General features: G+C 49.5%; 1 protein-coding gene across 1 annotated transcript in view; it reads right to left on the minus strand.

The window, feature by feature from the left end:
• Positions 1-18,359, minus strand: part of LOC137433074 (uncharacterized) — a 165,011-nt gene that overhangs the window by 57,770 nt on the left and 88,882 nt on the right. The window contains 5 exon segments of the mRNA XM_078783924.1: positions 13,821-14,085; positions 16,726-16,833; positions 17,069-17,164; positions 17,511-17,597; positions 17,769-17,912. Coding sequence (XP_078640050.1) covers positions 13,821-14,085; positions 16,726-16,833; positions 17,069-17,164; positions 17,511-17,597; positions 17,769-17,912 — 700 coding nt within the window.

Genomic DNA, 18,359 nt, shown 5'->3' on the forward strand with positions numbered 1-18,359 from the left:
GAGGAACAGCTCTCGGAAAAGAAAATCCGGGGAGTGCTCACCGAGCAGCGAGAGCATGTAGTCCATTCGCTCGGACGGGCGCGTGTCGCCGAGCTCGGGCAGGTCGAGCAGGCGTCATGCGCGTTCCGCCGGTGAGAGGGCGAATGCATCGAGGAGGAGCGTCTTGTCTTGATCGCGCCATACTTGTCAGCGGCTGGCGGGTGCTGGAGGAGGCCCAGGGCGCGGGCCGCAGTGGCGGAGCCGAGTGCCGCTACCACATGGTGAAAGCGGGTGTCGTCGGCGGTAATGCCTCGCAGGGCAAACTGGGAGTCCGCCTGGGCGAACCAAACCGCCGCGCGCGTGAGCCTCCCAGAAGGTAGGCAGTTTAAGGGCAACTGCCGTGTCCATGTCGGGGGTCACCAATGAAGGACCACATGGTGGAAGACTAACACAAGTGTCTGTGCTCCTACACGAGTTGAAAGGATTGACGCGACAAAAGACGGGAATTCATCCGAGTTTCTTTATTCAGCAAAACCAAACTCGGGTACTCTGAAAAGCCCGTTTATCGGGCAGCAATATATATATGCAATCAAACACGGCGAGAGTGGGCGTACCCGGGTGACCTGGGCGAGCCCGGGAAAGGCAAGTCTGGACATGCCCGGGAAAGGCGAGACTGAGCGTCTCCGGGCGGTCTGGGCGAGCCCGGGAAAGGCAAGTCTGGACATGCCCGGGAACGGCGAGACTGGGCGTCTCCGGGCGGTCTGGGAGAGCCCGGGAAAGGCGAGTCTGGACATGCCCGGGAAAGGCGAGACTGAGCGTCTCCGGGCGGTCTGGGCGAGCCCGGTACAGTGATCGCTCCCTCGTTGCGTCTTCGGCAGGTGTAAGGCGATTGTGTATGCTCAGCGGCAACCGCTACAGTATAAACGTTCCGCGTGTTCAAATGAGTCTCTTTCTGTTTCAGGGAGTTATGTCAGAGTACAGATGGTGCGGACGTGAAACGGGCCTGTATCCTGAAAGTTAATAAATGTACGACAATGGATCGTTGTCTGTCGATTACATTACACAATGTGTGAACCATTTCTCCTTCACTTCCTCCGCCGAGCGATAGTTCTCTCCGATGCCATTGACGGAGCTGTGATCATCAATCATGCCTTTCTCTTCACATCATTCGTTCGTGTTGGAATATTTACTCCTCATGGGCTTCATATGATCTTCTAACGCCCGACACAACATATCCTGTTCGGTTGGAGTAAAATTTGCCTTCCTCTTTCTGGTATGACCGACTTCACCCACCATGAATGTTTGTTTTTTTTCAAACGGACGGACGTGACGGTGCAATGCATTGTGGGATACTATATGTCAATCAAAACTGTAACCACGCCTTATCCAGGCCTTAACTGGTGGATAACCACCCTACCCTTATCCAGCCTTCGAAGAACCGTGGATTAATTTCCGTCAGGTAGTTATTCATCGCATAAGAAATTTAAACACAGGATAGCTCTTATGTAGGAGTTAAATAAATTAATCAGAGTTTCTAGCATCCGGGAACTGTGCTAAAACAATTTTTGACTTGCGTCCCGTTTTGACAGAGCATTCATGGTGAAGGAAGTACCCATGTATACAAGGTGGTGAGCATGTTCGTCTACCTACATTATATTTGGATATAAATATTTGAACACGATATCATTTATCTTTAATGGCGATCTAATAATTATCAATCCACATGCACCACAACGTTATCATGCCAGCAAATAAGAGTGTGCTGTGAACCGGTAGAAAACAACAATATCTATTACTGATCACAGCAATATAATGCAGTATCGGCACACGACGTGTGATGACACGGCACGTACGAGCCCACCTTTACATGCTCTTGTGTCGCCAGACACAGCATATATCCTGTTCGGTGGGTGTAAAGTTTGCCTTTGTAGCGGTTGCCGCTGAACATACACAATCGCCTTACACCTGCCGAGGACACAACCACGGAGCGACCGCTGTGCCGGGCTCGCCCAGACCGCCCGGAGACGCTCAGTCTCGCCTTTCCCGGGCATGCCCGGACTCGCCCGGCCCGTCTGGCGACACCCAGTCTCGCCGTTCCGGGCATGTCCAGGCACGCCCGGCCCGTCCGGCGACACCCAGTCTCGCCGTTCCCGGTCATGTCCAGACTCGCCCAGGTCTCCCGGACACGCCCAGTCGCGCCTTTTAAGGGCAAACGCTCTGGCATGAGATATTCGAGTGCTTGTATACAATGCTGCCCGATAAACGGGCTTTTCAGAGTACCCGAGTTGATTTGATGCAATAAAGAAACTCGGACGAATTCCAGCTTTTTGTCGCGTCCATTCTTTCGATTCGAATTGGAGCACAGCTCCTTCATTGGTGACCTACCGACATGGACACGGCAGTTGCCCTCAAACTGCCTACCTTCTGGGAGGCTCACGCGGTGGTTTGGTTCGCCCAGGCGGACTCCCAGTTCGCCCTGTGAGGCATCACCGCCGATGACACCCGCTTCCATCATGTGGTAGCAGCACTCGGCTCAGCCACCGCGGCCCGCGCCCTCAGCCTCCTCCTGCACCCGCCAGCCGCTGACAAGTACGGCGCGATCAAGAAGCTCCTCCTCGACGCTTTCGCCCTCTCATCGGCGGAACGCGCACGGCGCCTGCTCGACCTGCCAGAGCTCGGCTACACGCGCCCGTCCGAGCGAATGGATTACATGCTCTCGTTGCTCGGGGAGCACGCCCTGGATTTTCTTTTTCAAGAGCTGTTCCTCCGTCAGCTGCCTAGCCAGGTACGCCTCGCCCTGGCAAGCACGCAGATCCCCGCGCCCTCGCCAGGGAAGCCGACAAGATCTCCTCGGCAGGCCAACGCATCGGGGCAACGACCTGGAGCCCGCCGCCGTCCGAAGAAACGCCCATGGCGCCCGAGCACCCGGCACGGTCGGCGGCCGAACTACCGGCGCAATTGGCGGCCGCTACGCCGCGCCGACCGCCTCCAACACGACGACCGGGGCCTACACCTGACCAGGCGTGGTGTTACTACAATGCCAGGTTCGGACAAAAGGCCCGGACATGCCGACCCCCGTGCACTTTCGGCAAGAAACGGCCGGGCCGGCGTTCATTACCAGCCATGAGCGCCGGCCACAAGGGCACCTTACTTTTTATCAGGGACAAAGCGTCCGGACGGCGCTTCCTGTGTGACACCGGCGCCCAACTGAGCGTCATACCAGCCTCCGATCAGGACAGGCAGTCCGCGGTTTGCGGCCCCTCCTTGGTGGCGGCCAACGGATCGGCCATCCGCACCTTCGGCCCGCGCAACGTCACCCTCTGCTTCGGCAGCCAGCGCTTTCATTGGACTTTTGTGACCGCAAGCGTGCCCATGGCTTTGCTGGGCGCCGACTTCCTCTGCGCACACGGGCTGCTGGTTGACGTCAAACGGCGTCGCCTCGTCAACACCGAGACCTTCAGCTCCCTGGCATGCACGTTGAGCAGCTCCGCGCCGACCGAGCTAGCATGCGCCCTCCTGGCGGCGAACGAATTTGCTCGCCTGCTCGCGGAGTTCCCGGCCCTCACGCGGCCGACGTTTTCGGCCGTCGCGGTACGACATGGTATCGAGCACCACATACCAACTATGGGCCCGCCGGTTTACGCCAGAGCCCGCCGCCTTGACCCAGCCAAGCTCGCCGTGGCCAAAGCCGAGTTCGACGCTTTGGAACACCTCGGCATCGTGCGGCGCTCCGATAGCGCGTGGGCTTCGCCACTACACATCGTACCGAAGCCGGGGGGCGGCTGGCGCCCATGTGGCGACTACCGCCGCCTTAACGACGTTACCACCCCCGACAGGTATCCGATCCCGCACATTCAAGACTTCTCCGCCCATTTGGCAGGACGGGTCATTTTTTCGAAGATCGATTTGATACGGGGATACCACCAGGTACCTGTCAGGCCGGCCGACGTCCCAAAAACGGCCGTCATCACGCCGTTCGGCTTATTCGAATTCCTTCAAATGCCATTTGGCCTCAAGAACGCGGCTCAGGCGTTCCAGCGCTTGATGGACGGCGTGCTGCGCGACCTGCCGTTCCTCTTCGTCTACCTGGACGACATCCTCGTCGCCAGCGCGTCCCGGGCCGAGCACCTCCTCCACCTCCGAACACTGTTCGGGCGCCTCAGCGAGCAGGGCCTAATCGTCAACCCGGCCAAATGCCACTTAGGCACGACGGCCGTTTATTTTTGGGCCACCACATCACCAAGAACGGGGCCGTGCCGCTGCCTACCAAGGTCGAGGCCATCACCGCGTTTCCGCGTCCCCGCTCCATCAAGGCCCTGCAGGAGTTCCTCGGAATGGTGAATTTCTATCACCGCTTCGTGCCCCGCGCTGCTCAGCTCATGCGGCCCCTCTACGAAGCCCTCCGGGGCAAGCCGGCCAAACACGACGTCGTCTGGTCCGCAGCCATGGACGCGGCATTTACAAGCTCAAAGCGGGCCCTCGCCGACGCAACATTGCTCGCTCACCCGGTGCTCAACGCTCCCATCGCCCTCACCACGGATGCCTCCGACTACGCGGTGGGCGCCGTACATGAGCAATGGGTGAACGGGGTTTGGCAGCCACTCGCTTTTTTCAGCCGGCAACTCCGGCCGAACGAGCTCAAATATAGCACGTTTGACCGCGAGCTCCTCGGTCTACACCTGGCCGTTCGCCATTTACGCCACCTCCTGGAGGACCGACCCTTCACGGCTTTCGTCGACCACAAGCCGTTGGTTTACGCAATGGCCAAAGTCACGGAGCCGTGGTCGGCCCGCCAGCAGCGCCACCTCTCCGCCATGTCGGAGTTTACCACGGACATCCGGCACGTCGCCGGCAAAGACAACGCCGTGGCCGACTGTCTTTCTCGGGCCAGCGCGAACGCGGTCCAACGCGGTCCACCTCGGCGTGGACTTCGCGCTTATGGCGGCTGACCAGACCACCGACACCACGGTGCAAGCCCTCCGGGCAGCGGACACGGGCCTCCGCCTGGCCGACGTCCCCTCCGCGGACACTGTCCTGCTCTGCGACGTCTCCCAAGGCCAGCCTTGCCCCATCGTGCCCGTTACCTGGCAACGCCGCATCTTCGCCTCCTTCCACGGCCTTTCCCACCCGGGCCGGAAAGCTTCCCAGAAGATGGTGTCGGCGCGATTCGGCTGGCACGGCCTTCGACGGGATGTCCGCAATTGGACCAGCACCTGCACGGCCTGCCAACAGGCCAAGGTCCACCGACACACCCAGGCCCCGCTGGCACCTTTCACCGTGCCCGAACGGCGTTTCGACCATGTCAACGTGGACCTGGTGGGCCCCCTCCCCCCATCACGGGGTGTCACACACCTGCTCACCATGGTGGGCAGGACCACCAGGTGGCCGGAGGCCGTTCCCCTGGTCTCCACCACCACCGCCGACGTGGCGCAGGCTTTCATCGCCACCTGGGTCGCCCGTTTCGGCGCACCGGCGGACATCTCTTCGGACCGCGGGCCGCAGTTCACCTCCGAGCTGTGGGGCGCGGTCACCCGCAACCTGTGGGTCAGGCTCCACCGTACCACGGCCCACCACCCCCAAGCCAATGGGTTGTGCGAGCGGTTCCACGGTTCCATGAAGGCCGCGCTCATGGCCGGCCTTCAGGACGGCGGCTGGACCGACCGGCTACCATGGGTCCTTTTGGGCCTCCGCACGGCCCCCAAGGAGGACCTCCGGGCGTCCACCGCCGAGCTTGTCTACGGCCAGCCACTACGCGTCCCGGGCGAATTTGTGTCCGACGCCACCAGTCCCTGGTCCGCAGCTCGCCAGCGCTCGGACCTCCAGGAGACCACCCGACGATTTGCCCCCGTGCCAACGTCCCACCACGGTGACCCCCAGGCCTATGTCCCCCCAGCGCTTCGCACAGCGGAGTACGTTTTCGTGCGTCATGACGCACACCGGGGGCCACTCAGGCCACCGTACGACGGACCGTTCCGGGTCCTGCGACGAGACGACAAGTCCTTCGTCAACGACATCGGCGGCAGGTCGGACCGGATTTCGGTGGACCGCCTCAAGCTGGCGCACGTGGACATCGACCAACCACCTCGGTTGGCCCTTCCTCCGCGGCGAGACCGCCCCCCGTCCACGGTGCCTCCCGCTCGACCACCCACCCCCACACCGGACCCCCCCCCCCACGACCCTCCAGGGGGCTTCGGCCGGGTCATCAGGACCCCCCTTAAATTGACCCTGCCGGTGCAAGTCGATTCTGGGGGGGCATGTGTAGCGGTTGCCGCTGAACATACACAATCGCCTTACACCTGCCGAGGACGCAACCACGGAGCGATCGCTGTGCCGGGCTCGCCCAGACCGCCCAGAGACGCTCAGTCTCGCCTTTCCCGGGCATGCCCGGACTCGCCTTTCCCGGGCTCGCCCGGCCCGTCCGGCGACACCCAGTCTCGCCGTTCCCGGGCATGTCCAGGCACACCCGGTCCGTCCGGCGACACCCAGTCTCGCCGTTCCCGGGCATGTCCAGACTCGCCCAGGTCTCCCGGACACGCCCAGTCGCGCCTCTTAAGGGCAAACGCTCCGGCATGAGATATTCGAGTGCTTGTATATAATGCTGCCCGATAAACGGGCTTTTCAGAGTACCCGAGTTGATTTGATGCAATAAAGAAACTCGGACGAATTACAGCTTTTTGTCGCGTCCATTCTTTCGATTCGAGTTGGAGCACAGCTCCTTCACCTTCTTCTTTTTAGTATGTTTGACTTCAGGTGCCATGATAGCTTTTCAACTGGACGAGACAGTGCAATGCATTGTGGGGCATTGCCGTCTATGAATCAAAACTTTAACCACACCTAATCCAGCCATGATCCGGTGGATAGCTATCCAACCGTACTTTATCCTTTGGAAAAAAATTTTAACCACAGAATAGCTCTCATCCAGTGGTTAATTTATCCAGGCTTCTAGTAACCGGGCATGTTATCCTTCTGAGGTCGGCAAAATGAGTACCAGTTTACTCGAAACTCGGGCACTGCGTCCAGGGGCGTATCTATGGAAAATAGCGCCTATGGCAAGCACTGAAATTGCACCCCTGTCCAGACATCTGACACCCATATTTTAGATAACTTTACCATAAAATCAGCTCAAAAATACAAGTCAAGCTCGTTAATCTTTTAATTAACAAATTATGGCACTACATGAAAATTACAACTGCACCTTCCTAGCTTTCACTGATGCAAATTGGTCTATGATGTGCTCAAAGTCAGTTTTTTCAGTTTCTTCTCTTTCTAAACTCAGCAGAGCAAGAATACGGAGTCTGCCTTGACCCATGGAGGCTCTAAAATATGAAAGTATTACTTTTAACTTGCTGAATGATCTCTCACAGCTGGCGATGGAAACTGCGATGGTTAGCATTATCTGAATAGCAATGCGAAGATTGGGGAAGACGCTCTCATCGCCGTACTGAACAATTAATTCGAGAAGCTCTTCAGGTCTTGATATTTTCATGTTGGCCCGACTTGATAGCAACATTCTGCAATCCAAAATTTCTTCATACTAGCAACAGTACCCGCCCTACGGGTGGGGGTTTCAATTGGGAGGTCCAAATGAAAAGGTAAAATATTTCAGAAATTGAAGGCTTTGTTTATTTTAAACAATTCACATAAACATCCGTCAAATCATATCACACGCAAATCATCAAAATCTAAACCGTATCTTACTATAATTCACCAAATGTCCCACAGTGATCGATACACTATGATCGTGATGATCGTGATCGATAATCGTGTTCACAATCGCTATGTCGTATGTACTCCCGATACGTGTTTCCTTCAGTTGAAATGGGTTAGAATTCTCTCAAGCAGGGATTCAACCCGTGTCCTTATAAAAGGTCTTTGTCCCACATCACCAAGTTCGATCGGCGCAGCCGTTTGTGCGGCACCCGGGAAAACAACATCGTCACAATGAAAACATCGTCACAACGAACGTTATGCGAACGTGAATGTTATGCGGGAGTCCAAACCTGAGAATGCTGGAGACCAAAGCTGAAATTGGGAAAACTAAATAGCTTATTTTACTCCTGGAGATCCCAGGATTATCCACCCAAAATATCGTTGCGATCGGTTCAGCAGTTTTTACGGTACCTTTGAACGGACAGACAGACAGACGGATGGACATTTGGTGAATTATAGTAAGATAGCTGCTGTCCATCAACATCAGAGCTGTACAATTCGCCCAAATTTTCGCACTTCTTCTTTAGGTCGTTACTGTCGGCGCCGTAACACAGTCCCTCGACATCGAGAAGGAACCAAAACTTGGCGTCAGTGTCGTGCAAACAAGCGAACCTTTCATCCATTTCCATCCATTTCATCCAGCACTGTATTATTACCTAATAATTTATATAAGTGGTTTAACAATCTAGCCATCTTAGTGCTTCTCACCCATGATAATCAAAGACAGATCATACATCTGAAGAAAATTCTTTTTTCACTATCCGAGGATGGCTTGTCTGACTTTAATAGAAACTGCTCAGTGGCCCCCCCTTCAAGTCGTGCCCAGGGCACGTGCCATACCTGCCATACCTTAGATACGCCACTGACTGCGTCAGCGGCACAGCTACGCTTACAGAAATATGATGCAATGAGCAGCCACAGGCTGCATACGAAACAGCAACAAAACCAACAACATGTAAATGCCACCCTCAGATACATAAGATCACTTTTGGGGAGTGTCAGGTTTCTCCATTGACCACTTTAGTGGGGCAACTTAGCATAACAATTGTGCATTTTGTGAGGAAAGCACCAAATTTGGCACACTAGTAGACTATCCTATTATGAACAGATTTGGATATTGGGCCATCTCAAATTCAGCCCCTGATGGCTGTGGCAGCCATTTTCCAAAATGACACCTTCAGCTTGTTCCGACGAATTGCATCATCAATTGGCTTGGTCCTTTCCACCAGGCATTCTCTGGTGAAAGCCTGGAACTGCTCTTGGCCAATCTTCTTCACATTCCTGACAGTCTCAACTGCAGCAGGACCTGCAATTTCCTTTGTGTCAAGGACAACCAGATCCATGCTCTCTTCCTCAAAGGGGTTGCCAAGCTCTTCTATGACGCTGACAAGGGCGCGGACATCCTTGGCGAAAGAGGTCTGCACACTTAGTGTCTGGTCGTGATGACGCGTGTCCTCTCGCCTCCCCCAGTGTTGATGGCCATCTTGGAACTCTTCTATGGTCCTGGCAACTTCTGGCCCGGCAATCATCCAACGCCGCAGGGCACTTGAGTTGTCAGTGAGGCCGACTGCTCCACCATCTCCTTTGATGCAGGCGTTATTCTGTTCATGCGCCTGGTCGATTGGGATCGAAGAGAACACCTTCTTCGTCTTCTGTACAGTGAAGTTGCCAGCCCTGAATTCTCTGGCTACATCTGGGTGCTTCATTGGGAGTGCAACCATGTCCCTCAGGTGAGCAGGGACCCACCTGGCATAGTGTGTGTGGTCTAAGGCATGGAACCATGGGACCAGTTCCGTCAGGGCATCAAGGTACATCGTGAATGAAGCCTGCCGCAGAGAACGCACGTAGACCAGTACCAACATCTCTAGTTCCAGCACAGTTGCCCAGTACTGAAAGTTGGGAATGTCTTCTCCTCTCTGGTGACACAGGTCTTCGAACTCAGGCAGGTCTTCTGCATCATCAGCATATGTCATACAGTGGCGTTTATACGCACGGTGTTGCAGGATGTACAGTGCCGCTGCAGTGATTTGATGAGCTCTTCTTGTGCAGGTGACGTGGGCAGCTCGCAGGAAGGAGTCGGCCATCCCTGGCGTTGCAATCTCAGCTTGAAAATCTGCAAAATCTGCAAATCTTGCAAAAATCAAATCTCTGAATCTGAGATGGCCCAATATCCAGATCTTTTCATAATATGATAGTCTACTAGTGTGCCAAATTTGGTGCTTTCCTCACAAAAAGCACAATTGTTATGCTATATTTAGCTTAGCTGCCGGACTACTTTAAATGTTAACAGTACCTGTTACACTTTGGGTAAAAAGCTTAACGTTTTATTTAATGATGAGAATATGGTTACATTTGTGGGGGTAGGGGATGAAATACCATAGTGGAAATAGGTTCGTATGGGTAAAGCATGGACTGTATACTAGTAGGAGACATCTCAATGTATTTACGTAGGGAAAACTGTGAGCTTAAGATTGTTTACGTGTCACCACATGGAGGGTGGTGTTGTGTTAACCAGGTAGGGTCTAAGGCTAGTTTCTCCCAGTATGTGATTGTCCCCTGTGACCTTTTCCGACGTTATTATTCACAAAGTTGTGAATCTACAAATTCACAAAGTCTACAACAAGGCTGGTCATACAACCTCCGTTTAAACAACAACAACAACCGACATAACGGCCGACAGAAACCCGAACATTCCCGAGCAGACTAAACCACGCCTCCAAGGAATCGTAATCAGCAACCAAGCCCCGCCTTTAGAAAGAGCCGGGCCATGAGGCCACGACCCGAGGTTCATGATTGGTCAGGGTGACGTCAGAGCTAGAAGGTTTGGGCAGAAAGAAGACGAATCGCGGACTCTCTCTCTGTCTTTCTCGGGATCTTTGTTCAGGCTCGGTCGTTTTTGTGCTGGCTTTTCTGGCTCGGTGCTATGGTGCTGAGAGAGAGTGATGTGAACTTTTGCAAAGTCGGGGGAAGAGGTGGCGGTTTGTGGGGCTCTTAGAGCTTTGGACAGAGTGGGGACTGAAGGAGGACCGGCCACACAAATTATCTCCCTGAATTATCTCACATTAATTGCCACACACCACACAAATTATCCCCTAAATTGTCTCACGGCCACACGAATTATCTCACGTTCGTGGTGACATGGAGAGCAACTTGGCGCCATCTTATGCGTTTCCCCTGCGAGCAGCTTCGGGCCACACGAATTATCTCACGTTTGTGGCAACATGGAAAGCAACTTCGCGCCATCTTGTGCGTTTCCCCTGCGAGCAGCTTCGGGCCACACGAATTATCTCACGTTCGTGGCGACATGGAGAGCAACTTCGCGCCATCTTGTGCGTTTCCCGTGCGAGCAGCTTCAGGCCACACTAATTATCTCACATTTGTGGTGACATGGAGAGCAACTTCGCGCCATCTTGTGCATTTCCCGTGCTAGCAGCTTCAGGCCATACTAATTATCTCACGTTCGTGGCGACATGGAGAGCAACTTCGCGCCATCTTGTATGTTTCCCGTGCGAGCAGCTTCAGGCCACCTTGTACGGCCGACTTCATTCAACGATCTTGTTTGACCAGAGCTGAATGCCGGCCGTTTAAAAAAGGAATATTTCTTTTAATTTATCTTTAATTTATCTTTATAATTTATCTTTCTCCTTGTCTGTTTTCATGTCTGAATGGAGACGTTTCACCGTGTCGGGAATTAGATTTACCTCACCATTCACTTTTATTCGCCTTGCATTTGTTTTCATTAAATTCTCGTGTTGCATTTTATTTGTTGTGTGTTGTTTCTTTGTTTGTGGGTTTCGGGAATAAACCCGCATGGCTTCCATCTGAGGAAAACACTTTGGTTCCCTCACCGCGCGCGACGGAACAACCGCCAGTTTTGGCTACGCACCTCAGAGTAAAGGACCGTTATGACTATTCGTCACCCAGCGGTATGAATCGCGGGTGACACGACAATATATATACACCCCATGTATATATATAGATATATATTATATAGATATATATATATATATATATATATATATATATATATATATATATATATATATATATATATATATATCTATATATATATATATATATATATATATATATATATATATATATATATATCTATATATATATATATATCTATCTATATATATATCCATATAATATATATATCTATATATATATATATATCTATATATATATCCATGTATATATATATCTATATATATATATCTATATATATATCCATGTATATATATCTATATATATCTATATATATAATTATCTATATATATATCTATATATATATACAGTGACGTGAAAAAGTAAGTACACCCCATGTAAAGTTTTGACTTTTTCAACATACAGCTATTTGATCTTCATTACAACAATATTGATAGATAAAGGTGATATAATATAACAAATATCATGAAACATTTACATTTTGTAGTCCATTGTATAATTTAAATAAACATTAATGCAAATTTCGCATGTGGAAAAAGTAAGTACACCCTTGGCTCTAATAGGTGGTATTGCCCTCTTTGGCAGAAACAACCTCAAGTAGGCGTTTCTTATAACTGTCTACCAGTTTCTGACATCGACTGGGAGAAATTTTTGCCCACTCCTCCATGCAGAATTCTTTCAGCTGTGCAATGTTTGAGTGATTTCTTGCATGCACAGCTCGTTTCAAATCCCCCCACAACATCTCGATGGGATTTACGGGCTTTGACTTGGCCATTCCAGAACCCTCCATTTCTTTCTTTTCAGCCATTCCTTGGTGGATTTACTGGTATGTTTAGAGTCATTGTGATGTTGCAAGGTCCACCTTCGGTTGAGCTTCAACTTTCCGACAGGTGGCCTCACATTATCCTGAAGCACCCTCTGGTACAATGAAGAATTCATAGTGGATTCTATGATGGTGAGCTGCTCAGGCCCTGATGCAGCAAAGCTGCCCCAATCCATAATATTTCCACCACCATGCTTTATAGTTGGTATCAAGCACTTGTGGTCAAATGCTGTCTTTGGTTTTCGCCAAACATGTCTTCTGGTACTGTGGCCAAATAGCTCTACCTTTGACTCATCTGTCCAGAGCACATTGTTCCAGAAGTGCTGGTCTTTGCCGAGGTGTTCATTGGCAAACTTTAGTCTTGCCCTGATGTTCTTTCTGGACAGCAAAGTTTTCCTCCTGGCACACCTCCCATGTAGATCAAATTTGTGCAGCCTCTTTCTAATGGTAGACTCGTGCACTTTGACATCAACAGTGGCAAGAGCTACCTGTGGGTCCCGTGATGACATTCTGGGGTTCTTAGAGACTTATTTCAGCATCTTGCGGTCTGCTCTCGGGCTGAACTTGCTGGGGCGGCCTGGCCTGAACAAGTTGGCAGTTGTTTGGAATCTTCTCCACTTGTAGATGATCTTCCGGACAGTCGAATGATTGATTTCAAATTGTTTGGAGATCTTTTTAAATCCCTTCCCAGACTCGTAGGCATCTATAACCTTCTTTCTGAAGGCCTCAAGAGAGCTCTTTTGATCTCAGCATGGTGACGCCGCACACTTCAACAACAAAGAGCAAACCAAACTAAATGTCTGAAGTTTAAATAAGACAGGTTCCTCCAAGATCCTCTCCAACAATGTTCTAATCATTTGCACCTGAGCTGGTGCACCTGATTCTAATTTTATGTATTTGAAGTAGTGATAAATATAGGGGTGTACTTACTTTTTCCACATGCGAAATTTGCATTTCTGTTTATTTAAATTATACAATGGACTACAAAATGTAAATGTTTCATGATGTTTGTTATATTATATCACCTTTATCTATCAATATTGTTGAAATGAAGATCAAATAGCTGTATGTTGAAATATGTTGAAAAAGTCAAAACTTTACATGGGGTGTACTTACTTTTTCACGTGACTGTGTATAGATGTTCAAAATGTAATCCAACACATCGTCCGGAGTGTAAGAGTGAAAGCAGCAGTTGTCAATCAAATATAAAAATTGTTCAACGGTTGCTTATAAATTCCTCCTATCCCTTCAATTTTGAGGATATTACATTGACAAGGAACTCATTATTCAGAAAGAAAAGACAGCTCCACAGTGAGGCAACATATTTCTGATCAAATTATTATGGAACCACTCTTACGTGTTTCTGCGGCAGCCAGCTGTCTGCTTGGACCAGCTCGAGGGGAATCATGAGACGGTGAAGAGGAGGGAGATGGTGATGCTGACAGCGATGTCGAAGATGAGGACGAGGGTGAAGGCAAGGGAGAAAGTGAAGGTGATGGTGAGGTTGAAGGTGAGAGTGAAGGTGAGGGCGATGGTGAAGATGAAGCAAGTGGAGGTGTTGGTGGTGGTGAAGGCAACGTGTCAGCTTCCTTCTGCTCTTCTGGAGAATCGGAGAGGCGAAGCTGTGAAAAATGAAGATAAAAAGCACATGTTATACAAATTGACGTAATCACCAAAAACAAACCATACCTCTGTCATAAATGACTCAAGATATTTGGGACCTGTTTGTAAATAGAATCAGTACAGCCTGAAGACAAAGATAAGACTATATAACAGCAATGTCAAGTCTGTACTTCTGTATAGCTTTGAGTTCTGGTGGGTAATGAAGTCAGATATAAGCAAGGTGGAATCTTTCCACAAACAATGCCTGAGGAAAATCTGCCGCATCTTCTGGCCGAATAAGATATCTAATAAAGACTTGCATGAAAAAACCGGTTGCCACAGCATTGCCCTTGAAATGAACTGTCGCCACCTCCAATGGCTTGGCCACGTGCTTAGAATGTCCCCTGATCAAATCCCCAATGTTGCATTGTGATGGACACCGCCAGGAAGGAGGAGAGCAGGCAGGCCAAAAACAACTTTGCATAGGACGATGGTAGCTGATCTGGAAGAGTTGGGCCTATCATGGTGTGAGGCACAGAATGTAGTTAAGGATGGAGATAAATGGCGAAAGCTTGTAGCTGCCTTATGTCCCATTGGAACGAAGAGGACAAGTAAGTGAGGAAGTTAGTTGTAAATATAAACATGAGGGTTTCACAACATACAGTGCATTCAGAAAGTATTCAGACCCCTTCACTTTTTTCACATTTTGTTATGTTGCAGCCTGATGCTGAAATCGTTTAAATTCATTTTTTCCCTCATCAATCTACACTCAATACTCCATAATGACAAAGAGAAAACAGGATTTTAGAAAGTTTTGCAATTTTATTAAAAAGAAAAAACTGAAATATCACATTGACATAAGTATTCATACCCTTTGCTATGACACTTGGAATTTAGCTCAGGTGCCTCCCATTTCTCTTGATCATCTTTGAGATGTTTCTACACCTTGATTGGAGTCCACCTGTGGTAAATTCCATTGATTGGACATGATTTGGAAAGGTACACACCTGTCTATAAAAGGTCTCACAGCTGACAATGCATATCAGAGCAAAAACCAAGCCATGAGGTCGAAGGAACTGCCTGCAGAGATCAGAGACAGGATTGTGTCGAGGCACAGATCTGGGGAAGCCCACAAAACAATCTCTGCTGCATTGAAGGTTCCCAAGAGCACAGAGGCCTCCATAATTCTTAAATGGAAGAAGTTTGGAACAACCAGGACTCTTCCTAGAGCTGGGGCCGCCCGGCCAAACTGAGCAATCGGGGGAGAAGGGCCTTGGTAATAGAGGTGACCAAGAACCCGATGGTCACTCTGGCTGAGCTCCAGAGATCCTGTGTGGAGATGGGAGAAACTTCCAAAAGAACAACCATCACTTCAACACTTCACCGATCTGGGATTTATGGCAGAGTGGCCAGACGGAAGCCTCTCCTCAGTGAAAGGCACTTGAAATGGAGGAAGTTTATGGAGGCACGTCGAACGGTGTAGGTTGGTTGTGTGTGGTTTTTTTTTGTTGTTGTTTTTTGTTACCATTATTATTTCTTATTTTGTGTATATCAGTGAGTAGGTGAGGGTGTGTGTTTTTGCATGAATTAATTTTTGCATGGGTGTGTTTTTGTATGTTGAGTGGTGTATGATGTAAGGGTAGGTGGTTGGTTGGTTGGTGTTGTGTGTGTGTATGTGTGTGTATGGATGTGTATGTGTGTGTATGAATGATCTGGTGTGTTTTGTTGGTGAGTGGTGAAGGGTATAAAGGTGGGTGTTTGCGTGTTCCACCATGTTTGTTTGGTGCTGTGGATTCTGGATGCGGAGGTGTTGTTGTTGCAGTCTGCATTCGCACTGGCTGGGGGTGGGGGTATGTATGCATCCAAGTGCAGTTGCTGCATGTGGATGTGTACGTGCCCCTGCTGGCCCACCTTAGCTGACCTTATCGAGGTTGAAGGGCCGAAACGGGATGATGCTGAGGACCTCGACTGAGGACCCGGTCAGTGCGGTACACTTGTGACCAGGTGTGTTTTGAACTTATATATATATATACACACACACACACACACACACACACACACACACACACACACACACACACACACACACACACACACACACACACACACACACACACACACACACACACACACACACACACACACACACACACACACACACACACACACACACACACACACACACACACACACACACACACCTATGTTGTGTTCAGTAATATTTTCTAGAAGTTATATTTATATAGCAGCAAGTAATATTTTCAAAGTGTTCAGTACCTAAGCCTCAGCCAGGGTAGGAACTGAACCGGCAACATCCCAGACCCGGGGCAGATGCTCCAACCATTAGGCCACCGAGCCTGATCACATCAGAGCTTTTCCGGAGCAAGGTGAGAGAAAGACTGTGGGCCTTGTATTAAAAAGCCGACCCTGATGTTATGAACTTGCTCCCATTTTTGCAACAACACACGTTTCACATCAGAAAAAGGTTGGAACATTTGCAATTCTGATACAATCAAGTATTTTTAAAATGATGCAGTTGTGAATTGTTATTCCTCCATCGAGGAATTTTCGAATTTTTCTTTCTTTGACGAGGTTCTACAAGAAAAGATAAATAACACAAAATGTACACACAATTGGTTGGTAAGGAAAACACCATTTACCTTCTTCACAGGTGAATCCACTTCTGTCATTTCAGATGTTGAAACGTGGAGAATGTCTCCGATTTTCTGCTCCAATCCCGTTTCAATCCCCTCAGCGACTCCTCCCCTCTGCCAGATAAGTTCACCAAACTTTACGTTTTTGTTTGAAGGCCTTTGGTTGGCAGAGTTAATAATAGCTTAGGCCTTAGACGAAACATCATGACCATAAAGGATAAATTCAAATTTTTCAGTTTAAATACGGTTCCTAAAAATGACGATCAGCCAAACAATAACCACAGGAAATTTGGATCCGATTCGGTTATTACCCCAAAATGGAGCGGTGTATGTGGGTTAACTAACAAACCTCGGGTTCCACTTGTCGCCGCAAGTCAATTTCCCTTGGTTCTCGGAGTAAAGAACCTGGTAAGCTGGAAGCAAACTTGAAACCAGGTCCTCTTTTCTGAACATGCAAAAGGAAGAGTGAAAAAAAGTGAAGATAAGCTTGGTGTCTGCACAGAGGTGACATTTCCAGTAGTTTCTTTCCTATAACTGCAGGTAATGGATTAATGTAAGGTGAGAGGAAATGGGGATCTAACACAGAAACACACAATGAAGAATGGAAACGTGGTGGTAGTTATGTAGTGTGAAGAAGGAATGCTAAAATAAATGGAAACTCGAATAGCATCACAGCTTTTATTTAGCAAACATATATGTGCATCTTTTAGGATGCAAGAAGTTTGAGTTAAAGTGAGGAGAAAATACTACAGGTAAACAGAAATGTTCGAAAACAAAAACTCCCCATATACCTTCCCAGTTTTCCCCTCCTGGTTGCACTTCGGACATTGCCAGCAGTTTGGAAGCTCATCATTAACGACACCTCCAGATGCCTCTACCTGCGTATGTCACACAGATGAAACTGCAAAGAAAACTGCTCAACAGATAACTACAAGAAAACCCATCAGCTACATATTGTAAATAAAAAAGAAAATAAATAAAAACAAACAATACAAAAAAAACCGCAAGGTTGCAATATTAAGAATCATCTCCACAGTCCCACATTTTACCGGCAAACATGCTGGGTGCACAATCTCATTACAGATGGAACACTCCATGAGACTCAACCGGAAGCGATCTTCAGGTCCGACGGCTCCATGCTCACGCCCCACCTCACCGCACTCCCGGCACAGCGCCGTGTGTGGAAGTATGGGCTGCGCAGGGGTATATCTTGGGTCAGCTACACATGAATATTTGCTTTTAGGTGTCATCTATTGCAAGCAGGTATACTTGAGGAGTATTTAAGAAATTTACGAGGGTCACCATCAAGTCATTGCTATTGTTGGAGGAATATTTTGTGATAAAGCCAAAACTTTAGCCAGTCTAAATGCAGAAAATAAATCCGAGCTCGGTGTGAGGCAGGTGCACCAGCCCATAGGGGAGAGCAGTATTCTATTGAGCTGCAGATGAAAGCTTTGTATGTGGTGAGGAGCTCAGGTGTGCCCAGAAAGGACTTCGCAAGACGGAGGATGCCCAGTCGGTGACTTGGAAATGTCCAGCTTGGAAATGTGGTTTTCCCAGGAAAGATCATGGCAGATAGTGAGACCCAAAAGCTTGAGTGACAGAACTTCTTGGAGAGGATCGTTGAGAAAGTAGATGGG

This window comes from Myxine glutinosa, chromosome 8 (assembly GCF_964187855.1).
Source record: "Myxine glutinosa chromosome 8, kmMyxGlut1.1, whole genome shotgun sequence".
Classification (NCBI taxonomy): domain Eukaryota; kingdom Metazoa; phylum Chordata; class Myxini; order Myxiniformes; family Myxinidae; genus Myxine; species Myxine glutinosa.